At 40.8% G+C, this 18231-nt stretch overlaps 1 protein-coding gene across 3 annotated transcripts in view; it reads left to right on the top strand.

Moving 5' to 3' along the window:
- Positions 1–18231, top strand: part of LOC135472947 (thrombospondin type-1 domain-containing protein 4-like) — a 166560-nt gene that overhangs the window by 122448 nt on the left and 25881 nt on the right. For all 3 annotated transcript variants that reach the window (XM_064752688.1, XM_064752689.1, XM_064752690.1), the window contains 3 exons: positions 10624–10828; positions 15155–15327; positions 17123–18110. In XM_064752688.1, the coding sequence (XP_064608758.1) occupies positions 10624–10828; positions 15155–15327; positions 17123–18110 (1366 nt within the window). The remainder of the gene's footprint in view (positions 1–10623; positions 10829–15154; positions 15328–17122; positions 18111–18231) is intronic.

The raw sequence follows: 18231 nt of genomic DNA, 5'->3' as shown, positions 1-18231 counted from the left end.
TTGTGCCTAGGCTTAAGGTTTGCCACATTTGTTTTCTTGGTGACATCTCTGACATTCACGTATGTGTACTTAAGTAGAAAAATGATGCGATTCCCAGCTTTTCTGCTTAGGTTACTATTCATGGAGAATGCACTTATAATGCAGGCTTTTATCTCTTTTAGGATCAGTGATTGAAATGTTTTCCTTTGCAGAATGTGCATTTTGCGTGAAAACTTGGTCATACTAAAGTGTTTTACTTCTTGTGGATATTTTGGAGATTCACCTGAATTCATGTAGAAATGGTCTATTTGAGTTATGTGTGGAGATGTTCAGCTGTGTGCTCATATTGCTATAGAGAAGACTTCATGTCCAGGAAAGTTTCATACAGAAAACAGTCCATCTGGAATATTTAACTGGTCTGTATCAGTATATTATTTGGAATGTGTGACCCAGTTTTAAACTCACATAAGGAATTTCTTCATTCAGAAAAGAGCTCTCAGGGAGGTTGAACTTTTTCATAGGGCAAACAAAAAAAGGAATTACTTGTCTGACAATCATTCAGCCAGCCATATTCTTTGCTCAATAGACTCCCCTGAAAGTTAGAGACGATAACCCATCTGTGATAAAGCAGACCATCAAGGAAAGCACACACTTCAAAAGGATGTTCTTCGCATTTGTGTTCGGCAGGACTAGACTGTTTTATGAGGTCACATATAAGTGTTCTGCTGTTAATTTATAGGCATTATGGGTGAATTTAATATTATCTACCCATGATAGACAGTTTTGGTTGTTGCCAAGGTTTTAAATTTCGCAATGCAAGGACACGCTTACTTAGATTCAGGTTCTCTACTCACCTTTCTGTGTATATCAAGAGCTAGTTCATACCGTACACTTTAAACCATGGCACAGTAACAATACTGATGGGCAAAAACAAGAAAACCATGACATAGTGACAATATTGATGAGCACAAATGGGAAAACCATGGCATTGTGACAGTATTGATGAGCACAAAAAGGAAAACCATGCTGTTGTGACAGTATTGATGAGCAGAAACAGGAAAACCATGGCATTGTGACAGCATTGATGAGGAGAAACAAGAAAACCATGACATTGTGACAGTATTGATGAGTACAAACAGGAAAACCATGGCATTGTGACAGTATTGATGAGCACAAACAGGCAAACCATGGCATTGTGACAGTATTGATGAGCAGAAACAGGAAAACCATGGCATTGTGACAATATTGATGAGCACAAACAGGAAAACCATGGCATTGTGACAGTATTGATGAGCACAAACAGGAAGACCATGGCATTGTGACAGTAGTGATGAGCTCAGACAGGAAATCCATGGCATTGTGACAGTATTGATGAGCACAAACAGGAAAACGATGACATTGTGACAGTATTGATGAGCACAAACAGGAAAACCATGGCATTGTGACAGTAGTGATGAGCTCAGACAGGAAAACCATGGCATTGTGACAGTATTGATGAGCACAAACAGGAAAACCATGGCATTGTGACAGTATTGATGAGAACAAACTGGAAAACCATGGCATTGTGACAGTACTGATGAGCACAAACAGGAAAACCATGGCATTGTGACAGTATTGATGAGCACAAACAGGAAGACCATGGCATTGTGACAGTAGTGATGAGCTCAGACAGGAAATCCATGGCATTGTGACAGTATTGATGAGCACAAACAGGAAAACGATGACATTGTGACAGTATTGATGAGCACAAACAGGAAAACCATGGCATTGTGACAGTAGTGATGAGCTCAGACAGGAAAACCATGGCATTGTGACAGTATTGATGAGCACAAACAGGAAAACCATGGCATTGTGACAGTATTGATGAGTACAAACTGGAAAACCATGGCATTGTGACAGTATTGATGAGCACAAACAGGAAAACCATGGCATTGTGACAGTATTGATGAGCACAAACAGGAAAACCATGGCATTGTGACAGTATTGATGAGCACAAACAGGAAAACCATGGCATTGTGACAGTACTGATGAGCACAAACAGGAAAACCATGGCATTGTGACCGTATTGATGAGCACAAACAGGAAAACCATGGCATTGTGACAGTACTGATGAGCACAAACAGGAAAACCATGGCATTGTGACAGTATTGATGAGCACAAACTGGAAAACCATGGCATTGTGACAGTATTGATGAGCACAAACAGGAAAACCATGGCATTGTGACAGTACTGATGAGCACAAACAGGAAAACCATGGCATTGTGACAGTATTGATGAGCACAAACAGGAAAACCATGGCATTGTGACAGTACTGATGAGCACAAACAGGAAAACCATGGCATTGTGACCGTATTGATGAGCACAAACAGGAAAACCATGGCATTGTGACAGTATTGATGAGCACAAACAGGAAAACCATGGCATTGTGACCGTATTGATGAGCACAAACAGGAAAACCATGGCATTGTGACAGTACTGATGAGCACAAACAGGAAAACCATGGCATTGTGACAGTACTGATGAGCACAAACAGGAAAACCATGGCATTGTGACAGTAGTGATGAGCACAAACAGGAAAACCATGGCATTGTGACAGTACTGATGAGCACAAACAGGAAAACCATGGCATTGTGACAGTACTGATGAGCACAAACAGGAAAACCATGGCATTGTGACAGTAGTGATGAGCACAAACAGGAAAACCATGGCATTGTGACAGTATTGATGAGCACAAACAGGAAAACCATGGCACTGTGACAGTACTGATGAGCACAAACAGGAAAACCATGGCACTGTGACAGTACTGATGAGCTCAGACAGGAAAACCATGGCATTGTGACAGTATTGATGAGCACAAACAGGAAAACCATGGCATTGTGACAGTACTGATGAGCACAAACTGGAAAACCATGGCATTGTGACAGTATTGATGAGCACAAACAGGAAAACTATGGCATTGTGACAGTACTGATGAGCACAAACAGGAAAACCATGGCACTGTGACAGTACTGATGAGCTCAGACAGGAAAACCATGGCATTGTGACAGTACTGATGAGCACAAACAGGAAAACCATGGCATTGTGACAGTATTGATGAGCACAAACAGGAAAACCATGGCATTGTGACAGTACTGATGAGCACAAACAGGAAAACCATGGCATTGTGACAGTATTGATGAGCACAAACAGGCAAACCATGGCATTGTGACAGTATTGATGAGCACAAACAGGAAAACCATGGCATTGTGACAGTACTGATGAGCACAAACAGGAAAACCATGGCACTGTGACAGTACTGATGAGCTCAGACAGGAAAACCATGGCATTGTGACAGTACTGATGAGCACAAACAGGAAAACCATGGCATTGTGACAATATTGATGAGCACAAACAGGAAAACCATGGCATTGTGACAATATTGATGAGCACAAACAGGAAAACCATGGCATTGTGACAGTACTGATGAGCACAAACTGGAAAACCATGGCATTGTGACAGTATTGATGAGCACAAACAGGAAAACCATGGCATTGTGACAGTATTGATGAGCACAAACAGGAAAACCATGGCATTGTGACAGTAGTGATGAGCACAAACAGGAAAACCATGGCATTGTGACAGTATTGATGAGCACAAACAGGAAAACCATGGCATTGTGACAGTATTGATGAGCACAAACAGGAAAACCATGGCATTGTGACAGTACTGATGAGCACAAACAGGAAAACCATGGCATTGTGACAGTACTGATGAGCACAAACAGGAAAACCATGGCATTGTGACAGTACTGATGAGCACAAACAGGAAAACCATGGCACTGTGACAGTACTGATGAGCACAAACAGGAAAACCATGGCATTGTGACAGTACTGATGAGCACAAACAGGAAAACCATGGCATTGTGACAGTAGTGATGAGCACAAACAGGAAAACCATGGCATTGTGACAGTACTGATGAGCACAAACAGGAAAACCATGGCATTGTGACAGTACTGATGAGCACAAACAGGCAAACCATGGCATTGTGACAGTATTGATGAGCACAAACAGGAAAACCATGGCATTGTGACAGTACTGATGAGCACAAACAGGAAAACCATGGCATTGTGACAGTACTGATGAGCACAAACAGGAAAACCATGGCATTGTGACAGTACTGATGAGCACAAACAGGCAAACCATGGCATTGTGACAGTACTGATGAGCACAAACAGGAAAACCATGGCATTGTGACAGTACTGATGAGCACAAACAGGAAAACCATGGCATTGTGACAGTATTGATGAGCACAAACAGGAAAACCATGGCATTGTGACAGTATTGAAGAGCAGAAACAGGAAAACCATGGCATTGTGACAGTACTGATGAGCACAAACAGGAAAACCATGGCATTGTGACAGTACTGATGAGCACAAACAGGAAAACCATGGCATTGTGACAGTACTGATGAGCACAAACAGGAAAACCATGGCATTGTGACCGTATTGATGAGCACAAACAGGAAAACCATGGCATTGTGACAGTATTGATGAGCACAAACAGGAAAACCATGGCACTGTGACAGTATTGATGAGCACAAACTGGAAAACCATGGCACTGTGACAGTACTGATGAGCTCAGACAGGAAAACCATGGCATTGTGACAGTATTGATGAGCTCAGACAGGAAAACCATGGCATTGTGACAGTACTGATGAGCACAAACAGGAAAACCATGGCATTGTGACAGTATTGATGAGCACAAACTGGAAAACCATGGCATTGTGACAGTATTGATGAGCACAAACAGGAAAACCATGGCATTGTGACAGTATTGATGAGCACAAACAGGAAAACCATGGCATTGTGACAGTATTGATGAGCACAAACAGGAAAACCATGGCATTGTGACAGTATTGATGAGCACAAACAGGAAAACCATGGCATTGTGACAGTACTGATGAGCACAAACAGGAAAACCATGGCATTGTGACAGTAGTGATGAGCACAAACAGGAAAACCATGGCATTGTGACAGTATTGATGAGCACAAACAGGAAAACCATGGCATTGTGACAGTATTGATGAGCACAAACAGGAAAACCATGGCATTGTGACAGTATTGATGAGCACAAACAGGAAATCCATGGCATAGTAATAATATCATGTATATGGAAGCTCTCAGATGTTACAATGTTAATATGGTGGAGGGATTGTTGCAGTGTGAGAGTTTTCAAATGTTACAACCTAATATGGTATATGGATTGTTACAGTGTTAGAGTGCTCAAATGTTACAACCTAATATGGTGCATGGATTGTTAGAGTGTTAGAGTGCTCAAATGTTACAACTTAATATGGTGTATGGATTGTTACAGTGTGAGAGTTCTAAAATGTTACAGCCTAATATAGTGGCTACCCTCCTGGAAAAGGAGCATCCGCTCCAGCTGAAGCCCCCTACTTCAGATGTGCTCCACAGGAGCTTCAGTGGTGCTTCCAACAGGCTTAGAACGCTCCTTCCGAAGCCTCGGTGCTTATAAAGCACTTCCCATGCACTTCAGTAGAAGCGCCTGAAAGCATTAGGGGTTTGAGCGATTTTTCCGCTCCCACACAGCCTAGTATGGAGGGCTTCAGGGGCGTTTTTCAAATTTGGACAATTTTTCTACTTCTGCTCAGCCTGTAAGATGGGCTTCAGAAGGGCGTCTGAAACTTACACAATTATTTAGTCGCCATGGGAGGCTTCTGAGGCGTTTCACAAACTTGTACTGAGGAGTAGCCTAGTGCAAGGGACTTCAGAGGCACTCTACAAACATGACAAACTCAGGTATTTTTTTGTTAACTGCAGAAAGTGTGGCCTTAAATTGATCGCCAGAATAGAGCTAAAATTCAATTACTAACTATTTCCATGACAAAATCATTCAAATGACATTACATTGAATAACATTTCACTGTACCACTTGTCCATGAAATGTGAACATAGCTGATTATTTTTAAATGAAGAAAACCATACTCCTTTTAAAATGTTGGGGCCCACTACGGCAGTGTAGACATGATTTCTAGAGAGCTCCAGAGGGGCTTCCTGTGAACTTCAGAGGGGCTTCAGAGGGGCTTCATGTGCCCTCCACATGGGCTTCCAGTGTGCTCCTGAGGGGCTTCCTGTGCGCTTCAGATGGGTTACCAGTGTGCTGTATAATGGTAGCTTGATGGCGCTCCTGAGATGCTCCGTGAAGTTCCCTAGAAGCCTCATTTGCATTTTTTGGACGTGCTTCTAGGGCACTTCCCTCTACCTCAGTGAGGTCAGGATTAGGGGCTTCAAAGGTGCTTTGACTGAAGCGTTGTGAAAGCGCTTACTTCATAGGTACTTCAGAGGTACTTCAGAAGCACTTCTACTAGCACAGATACTAGTACCTCTTTTTGGAGCTGCGTGGGTTGTTACAATGTGAAAGTTCTCAAATGTTACCGCCTAATATGGTGGCTAGGTGGAATTTTCAAACATTATAGTGTGGTGGATGAGTTATTGCAGTGTGAAAGTTTTCAAATTGTCCAATATAGTGGTTGGGTTATTACAATGTGAAAGTTCTCAAAATATGGTTGTTAATAAATAATGGACATTATAGATAAAAAAAATCAATTCTGAAACATGACAACATAGTGACTATAGGTAATTCATATGACAGGGTTAAAACATCTGAAACATGATAGCATAGTGGCTGAGTTGTAGTATGGCAATGTTAAAATTTTGAAACAGGACAACATATGGACTAAGTTATAGTATGGCAATGTTAAAATTTTGAAACAGGACAACATATGGACTAAGTTATAGTATTCTAATGTGAGATCCGAATTCCTGTTACTCTTCTGTCCTGTTCAAAGTATATTTGAAGGGAAAGAGGTTTCCTTTGCTTTGAGGTGAACTTTATGAATGTAAACTGCTCTCAAATGCTGTTTTGTATGTTTGTCTAAATTTAGTTTTAAGCTGAGATCCTGGTTTTACTTTGTCTATGATATGATGGGTATACAATGCTTATGGTATGTCCAATTTAAGTGCCAGTTCTGTACTTCAGTGGTCATCATTGTTAGCCCGTCATTGATTATCAGCCAGCTATTTCCCTGGGGTTATATCACTGTTATGTGATCAACTGGGACAGAACAAGCCCTGGGGATCATTTGATAGTGTCCCCTGTGGGGGTGAAACTTAGACTGGATCAGCCCTCATAGAGATCCCTTCCATCATGCCCATGTACTTTGTGCTCAGGAACAATGGGCACAAAGACGCTGGAGATGGTTGATGCTAGCCCATGTCTGTTCATGTTTGTACAATGCCTTGCCCTCAGCAGTACACACAGTTAGATAGATCACATTCACTCCCCCGAATCCACCTCTTGTGATGTGTTAGTGTTCAGGCGTTACGCTAACTGTTGTTGTCATCATTGGTTGTGTACACTTCCAGCCAGCCAGTGAGTTTGTGGACATACATGTACATATGTGAGCACTAGACTGACATGAATGGGCTTTTATATTGTCATGGTGTTCATATTTCCTTAGTATGGCATAAATCGTTGAACCGATTATGCAGAGCTGAAGTCTTTGAAAAAAGTAATTAAAATAAAGTGAATTCCTACTTTCATATCTTTGGCTATTAAATGAAGTTTGGTGAGCAGAATTATAAATTGTGATTGAGGGAGACAACTGAAATGATGTTTAGTTGACAGTGTTAAATCCCAAGCAAACAAAAAAAATGAATTGTAACACACTGGTAGCCATAATATTACATGACTGAGTACAAATATACTCCAGAGTATTAAACATGGGCGATGTGGATTTTTATGCCATAGATAATTAATGCTTGCTAGAGAGACTTGGGCCGATAAGACTGCGTGATGGTTCACGTTCATGTTGTTAGGATTTGGTTTTTATAATAAGGTCATAAAATAATTTATTTTTGTGAAACGACATGGACCTGATCATTCAGAAAGTAGATTATAGCCTATATGTTTCCTTTTTTGCTCTGAATTTTATTGTTTTGGTTTTATACCTTGCAATAGATTTTATTCTCAACCACATGTGTTACAGTGTTTGAATACCATCCATGCTTTTCATATTGCCTGGTTAACATATTATGAGTCTTGTGAGATAACACTTTATATTTAAGGGTAATCTTAACATCTGAGACATGTCACAACGCAGCTTAATTCGACCATGGTATCTGCTGGTATACGCTACATCCTGTGTTCAAGCAATTGCCAGTCAAAAAGCCTTAGACAAGTTGACAAATCCTGAAGAATTTTATCTTTGTTCTGTATTGTAATAACAATCATTCTCTGCCTGCAAATGATTTAATTCTACACCAAAAGTTACTACATTGTATTTACAGCACTGGTGTGTATTCTGTGATAATGTAGATACATGTATGCTGTGATAATGTACATGTGTGTATTCTGTGATAATGTACATGTGTGTATTCTGTGATAATGCACATGTGTGTATTCTGTGATAATGCATGTACATGTATGCTGTGATAATGTAGGTATAGTGTGATAATGTAGGTATACTCTAGAAAGTGCTTGTCCATCCATCCATCAACAGCTACATGTAGAATCTGCTTGTCCATCCATCCATCATCAGCTACATGTAGAATCTGCTTGTCCATCCATCCATCATCAGCTACATGTAGAATCTGCTTGTCCATCCATCCATCCATCCATCATCAGCTACATGTAGAATCTGCTTGTCCATCCATCCATCCATCATCAGCTACATGTAGAATCTGCTTGTCCATCCATCCATCATCAGCTACATGTAGAATCTGCTTGTCCATCCATCCATCATCAGTTACATGTAGAATCTGCTTGTCCATCCATCCATCATCAGCTACATGTAAAATCTGCTTGTCTATCCAACCATCATCATCTACATGTAGAATCTGCTTGTCTATCCACCCATCATCAGCTACATGTAGAATCTGCTTGTCCATCCACCCATTATCTGCTACATGTAGAATCTGCTTGTCCATCCAGCTATCATCAGCTACATGTAGAATCTGCTTGTCTATCCACCCATCATCAGCTACATGTAGAATCTGCTTGTCCATCCACCCATTATCTGCTACATGTAGAATCTGCTTGTCCATCCAGCTATCATCAGCTGCACTGTAGTAAACCTTGAAGAAAGGGATTACTAGTAAATATTGTACAGTGAGTGAGTGCTTGGGTTTTAACGTAAACATTGTATACATGTGAAGTATTTGTACATGTACATTGGCCTTGTAAGATTGATTAATGTCACATGTCTGCTGTTTTAGGCATTAGGATTAATTAAGGAGGGTGTAATTAGTTGACCCTAATGACCTTGTAGGTTTTGCCTGTGGCTAAGACATAAATAAAGGAGTTGTTGTAAACTGTAGGTGAATGACAGACAATGCCACCTTTCTCCTAAATATTCTCTCAGTTTGACCCTCTAATTAGGAGTAGTGGAAGTAAAAAATGTGGTGATGCACCTGCCATCACAATATGGACTGTATTAGCTTTGATTTTAAGAAATCTTGTTAAAGCCAGGTTTATACTGCATGCCTTTTTATTTTTTTATGCCCCAAGACTCTGTATTTGGTTTTTTGGCAACATTCTGTGTAAAACTTTTAGTTATATGTAGTTTAGTATACATTGTAGTCACATGTACATGTAGATGCATTGGAAGAGCAGACAAAAGCACACCATGATACATGTATATATGCTCAGCCTAAAGTGGCAGAAAAGTCATCTTTATGTCATGCTTGGTCTTTTGTGATGGATATGATGGTGTTAAAATTGTATAGTGGCTCTAGGTTAGTATGACAATGTCAAATTCTGAAATATTACTGCGATATATGATCCCATATTAAAATTCATAAACATTGCTACTGTAGTATGATGGTGTTGAAATTCCTAAACATGACTAGGCTAGTATGATGGTGTTGAAATTCCTTAACATGACTAGGCTAGTATGATGGTGTTGAAATTCCTAAACATGACTAGGCTAGTATGATGGTGTTGAAATTCCTAAACATTAGCAGGCTAGTATGATGGTGTTGAAAGTCCTAAACATTTCTACACTAGTATTATGGCTTTGAAATTTATTAACATTATTACACTGGTAAACATTACTAGGCTAGTATGATGGTGTTGAAATTGATAAACATTACCAGGCTAGTATGATGGTGTTGAAATTCCTAAACATTACTACACTAGTATTATGATTTTGAAATTTATTAACATTATTACACTGGTAAACATTACTAGGCTAGTATGATGGTGTTGAAATTGATAAACATTACTAGGCTAGTATGATGGTGTTGAAATTCCTGAACATTACTGTGCTAATATGATGGTGTTGAAATTCCTGAACATTACTGTGCTAATATGATGGCGTTGACATTCATAAACATTACCATGCTAGTATGATGGTGTTGCACTTCATAAACTTTACTGTACTAGTATAATGGTGTTAAAATTCATATACATTACTACACTGGTGTTGAAATTTGGAAGCATTCATTTGCAAGATTTAAATTTTGACTTTAGTCTAGAATTGCTTCGTGATCGTGATGTAAAAACACCACCTGGATTTGGTCAAACTGGTGAACAGTTTGATCATCCAATGTGGAGGAGGTATTAACATTTGCCTGTTCATTTCAGAGAGTTGGCTGTGATGGGATCGTGGGCTCATCAGCAGCTAATGACCAGTGTGGAGTTTGTCAGGGAGATAACTCCACATGTCGTATCATCTCTGGGATTTTCATGAGACCCCACCTGAAGTATGGCTACAACACCATCAGTAAAATCCCTGGTGGGTCGTGTAACATCAACATTACAGAAGCCAGACCTAGCCGTAACTACCTCGGTAAGCTTTCCACAGTAATGGTGAATTGTAAGTCTGTAACACCTACATGTACATGCAGTCTTGTAATGTGTTGCACAGTATTCTAAAATAGGCAGTACATGTTCAGATACATACAAGCATACACAGTTTAGATTGAGATTTGAGTTTAAAATGGCTGGATTTTGTTGGCCAGTTGTTTTTCTGACTTATTACCACTTTCCCTACCCATTCCCCCCCTCAAACACACCTTCAAGTTCTCTGTGTAATTTATTATTCTTTTGACACATTTTATGGTTGATATTTCAGGGTTTATGACTGTAATACAATGTAAAGCTGTGACTGTAATGAGCTTGCTTTGCTCCAGCCTATGTTTTGGACACTGGTAAACTACATGTGTACAGTCATGGGCTGTATAGATCCTTCACCTGTCTTAATAACGCTTGTAGTATTCAAAGCATCAATTTGCTATGCTGCATGTATATGTGTCCTTGTAAGGTCAGAGTTGAAGAAATAAGTAATGAAAGTTTTGCTGTCACATACCACCTGGAGATTTAATATTCCTGAATGAGGTGACACTTGACTATGTACACACAGTAGAACAGGAAAATACTGCAGGAATTAGCTTGTGTCAGCACATGAAAATAAACTTTCAGTAATGCTTTCTCACTTTTTGTTTGTGATAGACACTAGGAGCCACTTCTAAGTGCATTTTGACAGTAGATACATGTACATGTATAAAGGTGTAAAATATAGAGTGGCCCTTACCCTATTAAGGTGTACTAGAGGTATGCTGGAGGTACATCTGAAGTGTACCATTGAGGTGTAGCATATCTGAACTGAAGTGTGTCAAAGGTGTACTTGAGATGTATCTGAGGTGTATTGAAGGTGTATCTGAGGTACTGCCAATTATGCAAATTAGTACCTCAAGTACATCTGTATTACACCTCAGTGGAGGTGTGCCCTGTAAATATGAGGTAAAAAATCTGATGCCTGAGGTGTATCTGAGGTACAACTGAGATATAGCTGAGGTACATGCTTATTTGCAAGATGGATGTACACGTTTTTCAATTTTATTTTGTTAGAAACCAAGCTCAAAACACTTAAATATTGGCTGTATAAATTATAGATAGGTTTAAATAAGTTTGTAAGTGCATGCTGTTCTTTGTTTACAGTATCTGTAAATCTCAGCTGACTTACAGCAACAACAACAATGGTACACATTTACATGAGGCTTTCTGGCTGCTTGATCAAAATTTAATGCTACTCCTTTCCGATGCTATTTGGCCATTTCATGTACCCAAACATATTACAAATGCTGTCCCAGTAAGCATCAATCAGCATACAATTGGGTTGTTTTCCCACAGCCTGGAATACCTATGCACCTTGGTCAGGGGCAGCCATCTTGGAATAATCAGGGCTAAATATATGCGTGCTCTATGATTGTTCAATACTTGCACACTGAATGGCAAGTAATTATAAGGTGAGACAAAGGCTTATATTTATTTAGTAAACATTTTATTTTGGACAAAAATATTTGTAATTTTGTACTCACCATTTTGTCTGAAGTAAAATGAATTTATCTGGGTTGTTACTAGGGTGATCTGGAGTGTTTCTACATGTGTGTTGGCCTGGAATGCTTCTATAATTGTGTGGACTATTGTATTTATTGAAGGTAACTCAGTCAATTTGTGCCAAACTCTTCCTCAAGGCCTTCACAAACAAATACAAAACAATTCATAGAAACAGTTATACCTTAACTAAGGACTGATATGACTACTGCTACTGCAAATGTCCCATCCAGGTGAGACAGGATAGACAGGACGGCCCAATAACCCCCCCCCCCTCTCCTGCTGGAACCCCCCATGTACAAAACATAAACCAAGTGAGTGGGACATGGCCTCATTCTTGGCCTTAATGAGCAGTAGTTATAAAGATCTCCAATACTAATAATAAAAACACAAGAATGCAGTTATCAGTCATAAACCTTAAACTGCCTGAAACGGTATCATTTTCAAATTTTCCTTTTGTTGGACTGAGTGGGGCCACTTGATTTTATTTCAGTTGATACAGAATTCATATTGCTGCACCCAGCACTGAGAAGCCAGCTTGGAGATACCTGGTTCTGAATTTAGGAATGTAGCCTACATATTATGACTCGTTAAACGCAGAGCAGCAGTGTAAACATATTTGGCAAGAAGAGTTCTTTTAGATAATTTAGGGCTGAGTTATTGATGACTTTAAATAATAGGCAAAGAACTTTGAAATTAACTCTCTGTAAAAAGCATCTGTTGCAGTTGACCAAAGAGGGCTGTACTAGGAGCAGTTATATAAACACTTAGTATTATGCGAACAGCACTTTTCTGTAGTTTGGTAAGCTTCTCAGTGTTTGCTGATGAACTCTACCCCAGACACTACAGCGGCAGACAAGGTGTGGTAATATGTTGGCTTTGTAGAACCTTTCTAAAGAGAGTATAATGTCTAAGAAAGCTGGTTGACTTTACCACTTTGTGATGCTGCAGTCCCACCCTTGAAGTAGTGAATCACTGAATAGTAGGACTTTTCCATTTGTTGTGACGGCATCCTGCTGAGTTGTTGAGTTTATTGAAAGTGTTGTGGCAGCTACAGAAGCACTGAACATCATCACACAACCTGTTATGTTTTGAGAAGTGTAGTGCTCTTGACATCCACTTGGCACTCAGCCACATGACACAACATGTAATGACATGACATTGTAGTGTTTCTGACATTCATTCAGCACTCAACATCACACAACAAGGTCATGGCATTGTAGAGGTCATTTAACATCATGGTTTTGTAGAGGTCCTGACATCCACTTGGCATTCAACATTATATAACATGTAAGGTCATGGTGTTGTAGAGGTCGTGACATCCACTTGGCATTCAACATTACATAACATGTAAGGTCATGGTGTTGTAGTGGTCCTGACATCCACTTGGCATTCAACATTACGTAACATGTAACATCATGGCGCTGTAGTGGTCCTGACATCCACTTGGCATTCAACATTACATAGCATGTAAGGTCATGGTGTTGTAGTGGTCCTGACATCCACTTGGCATTCAACATTACATAACATGTAAGGTCATGGTGTTGTAGTGGTCCTGACATCCACTTGGCATTCAACATTATGTAACATGTAAGGTCATGGTTTTGCAGAGGTCCTGACATCCACTTGACATTCAACATTACGTAACATGTAAGGTCAAGGTGTTGTAGTGGTCCTGACATCCACTTGGCATTCAACATTACGTAACATGTAACATTATGGCGCTGTAGTGGTCCTGACATCCACTTGGCATTCAACATTACATAGCATGTAAGGTCATGGTGTTGTAGTGGTCCTGACATCCACTTGGCATTCAACATTACATAACATGTAACATCATGGTTTTGTAGAGGTCCTGACATCCACTTGGCATTCAACATTACATAGCATGTAAGGTCATGGTGTTGTAGTGGTCCTGACATCCACTTGGCATTCAACGTTACGTAACATGTAACATCATGGTGTTGTAGTGGTCCTGACATCCACTTGGCACTTCTCCACATCAGACAACATAAGCTATCATGAAAATGTAGCGGCCCCAAGGGCTCAGTTGGTAGAGCGTCCGCTTCAGGGGTGGCAGATCCAGGGTCAGTCCTGAGTCGCAACTTTAAAGGAGAAAGTTCTAGCTTCCTCACTTGGCATTCAGCATTAATGGAATAGTGCAACAACAGGTTGACCTGTATCAGTATAATGGGTTGGGTGGAGTAGCTTACTTGCCTTCGCTAAGTCGTCTCAGTGAAGCAGTACAGGATAAATGAGTAGTATAAATCCGTCCTGCAACAAGAAGGCACATTACATGCACCCTAAGGACTCCTTTGTCATCATATGCCTGAAGAATTGTTAAGTACGAAGTTAAACCCAGAGCACTCACTTACTCACAGTGATGTAGTGACCCTGACATTCATTTAGAGCTCAAAAGAGACCACTACAGATTGGTGTTAGGACTTTTGGAGCACAAAGAGATAAGAGGTGTTCACGTATAACTTGCATGTATAAAAGTAATACAAAGATTTATGTAGAAAATAAACTTTACGAATTATTTTCTGACTTTAATAACACTCGAGGCGAAAACTTTTCCAAAATCAAAGAAAGCACATTTTTTCATTGAAACTGTTTTAAGGTGATGGCTAAGTATGTTTCTGTATACATTTCAGGCTATCAAAGACTTCTTGCCAGTAGTTGAAACGGAAACAAGCCATTCGATGTAGAATGCGCATTCTCAATATTAAGTGGCTGTTAATATCGGCTTAATGCATTCTAAATGTTTTTCCTGTTTCAGCCTTGCAGAAATTTGGGGGTGAGTACATTTTCAATGGAAATTGGAGACCGTCCCCTTCTGGTCAGTACAAAGCCATAGGCACCACCTTTACCTATTCGAGACTGCGCACCCACCTTTGCCCAGGGCAGTGTATCTTTGCTCATGGTCCCACAAACAGAACTGTGGACTTACAGGTTTGTCTCACTCTTAACATCTGTAACATCATTATATGATGCTTTGTAGAAGTCAAATGCATAATATTTAATGCTTTTGCATACACTTCATGTACAGTGTGCACATCTTGGTATGTGGCTGGCTTTTGCATACACTACATGTACAGTGTGCGCGTCTTTGTATTTGACTGGCTTTTGCATACACTACATGTACAGTGTGTGCGTCTTGGAATGCTGCAGGCTTTTGCATACACTACATGTACAGAGTGTGCATCTTTGTATGTGGCTGGCTTTTGCATACACTACATGTACAGAGTGCGCATCTTTGTATGTGGCTGGCTTTTGCATACACTGCATGTACAGAGTGTGCATCTTTGTATGTGGCTGGCTTTTGCATACATTGCATGTACAATGTGCACATCTTTGTATGTGGCTGGCATTTACATACACTACATGTACAGAGTGCGCATCTTTGTATGTGGCTGGCTTTTGCATACACTACATGTACAATGTGCACATCTTTGTATGGGGCTGGCTTTTGCATACACTACATGTACAGAGTGCACATCTTTGTATGTGGCTGGCTTTTGCATACACTACATGTACAATGTGCACATCTTTGTATGTGTCTGGCATTTGCATACACTACATGTACAGAGTGCGCATCTTTGTATGTGGCTGGCTTTTGCATACACTGCATGTACAATGTGCACATCTTTGTATGTGGCTGGCTTTTGCATACACTACAGGTACAATGTGCACATCTTTGTATGTGGCTGGCTTTTGCATACACTGCATGTACAGAGTGCACATCTTTGTATGTGGCTGGCTTTTGCATACACTACATGTACAGAGTGTGCATCTTTGTATGTGGCTGGCTTTTGCATACACTACATGTACAGAGTGTGCATCTTTGTATGTAGCTGGCTTTTGTATACACTGCATGTACAGCGTGCACATCTTTGTATGTGGCTGGCTTTTGCATACACTACATGTACAGTGTGTGCGTCTTGGAATGCTGCAGGCTTTTGCATACACTACATGTACAGAGTGTGCATCATTGTATGTGGCTGGCTTTTGCATACACTGCATGTACAGAGTGTGCATCATTGTATGTGGCTGGCTTTTGCATACACTATGTGTGCAGTGTACGCATCTTTGTATGTAGCTGGCTTTTGCATACAGTACATGTACAGAGTGCACATCTGTTATTGTGGCTGGCTTTTGCATACACTACAGGTACAATGTGCACATCTTTGTATGTGGCTGGCTTTTGCATACACTGCATGTACAGAGTGCACATCTTTGTATGTGGCTGGCTTTTGTATACACTACATGTACAGTGTGTGCGTCTTGGAATGCTGCAGGCTTTTGCATACACTGCATGTACAGTGTGTGCATCGCTATGTGGCTGGCATTTGCATACACTACATGTACAGAGTGCACATCTTTGTATGTGGCTGGCTTTTGCATACACTGCATGTACAGCGTGCGCATCTTTGTATGTGGCTGCATGCTCCAACTCAGTCTAATAGCGGCAGTGATATTTCAGAAATGATGCTTTTGACTGTCATCATATGGACAGATCATAAAAAAATTATACAGAGATGAAATTCCTTTGATACACATTGACCTCAAATTTCTCTCATGTATATGTGCATTTTATGAGTACTTTTGGTGCTTAAGCTTATTTTCAAGGGAAGGAAGTTGATGGAACTTCCAAATCAGCCTCTGGTGTCAGTCATGCCACTCATGTCTCTATACTAAAATTGGGAGCAACTTTGTCTCAATAAAACATTGGGTTTGTGTCTTTCAGCTTCTGGCTTACCAGAAGAACCCGGGCATCCATTATAGCTTTACAGTGCCGCTAGGCATGGTAGACAAAGTCATGGCAGATATGTTGTCTATCTCAAGAACAGAGAAATCGAACCCCAGAAGAAACCAGGCAGGTTTCCAACAACAGCAACACAGTAGACGACATCACCATGGTAACCATAGGAAAGGTCATAGGAGACACCAGGAAGGTCAGACAGCAGAGCCAGTCAGGACACCTCAGATTCAACAGTTGTCTGCCCCAGAGAAGATCGATTCCCACCCCCAGTCTCAGCACTCACCAAGTTATGGGTCACAGGCTCTCCATCTGGCGGGTTCCACCACATACCGACATCATTCGGGTCGTCAATCTAATCAACATCAGTCTGGTGATCCTTCAGGTCACTCTAAATATGCCAGCCACAGCCACAACACATACTTGCCAGCATCTACAGGAGCAAGGCATCATCAATCAAGTGGCATAAGGCATGCCCTTGGCAATACTAGGCGCTTCGAAGGTGGCAACAGACACTCTTCAGGTAGCAACAGGCATTCGGTGTTTGGCAATAGACACTCCACTTTTGCCCACAGTCACTCTGGAGGCTCCACACATAGGACATCGAGCCAGGCGTATCAAGGGTCTGATGTGCGTGCATTGCAATACGGCCGGCAGCCTCATTATATCCCACCATATCAAACACATCAACAACGACTCGCCCACAGACATGATAATAGGGGTTTGATTCCAGGACGCTACCAACCCCTACGGTACATACCCCCGCAATCACCAGGCAGGCAGGCCCTTAAGATCAACAACTACCCTTCACAAAGTTCTTCATCAGACACAAACAATGTGTCTCAGCCAGGAGCAAAATCCAAAGGGCAGCCGTTCATAGATGATGCCCTCAACCCTCAATCATCTGCTGGTGCCCGCATTGAGTACACCTGGAAGATTGCTGGATTTAAGCAGTGTACAGCATCATGTGCTGGAGGTAGGGACATCCACACTAGCTAATTGATGATTTAAGCAATGTTCAGCATCATGTGCTGCAGGTAGGGACGTCCACATTAGCTACATGTAATTGATGATTTAAGCAATGTTCAGCATCATGT

Source organism: Liolophura sinensis, chromosome 8 (assembly GCF_032854445.1).
Source record: "Liolophura sinensis isolate JHLJ2023 chromosome 8, CUHK_Ljap_v2, whole genome shotgun sequence".
NCBI lineage: Eukaryota > Metazoa > Mollusca > Polyplacophora > Chitonida > Chitonidae > Liolophura > Liolophura sinensis.
This window is presented reverse-complemented; position numbering and strand designations above follow the sequence as displayed.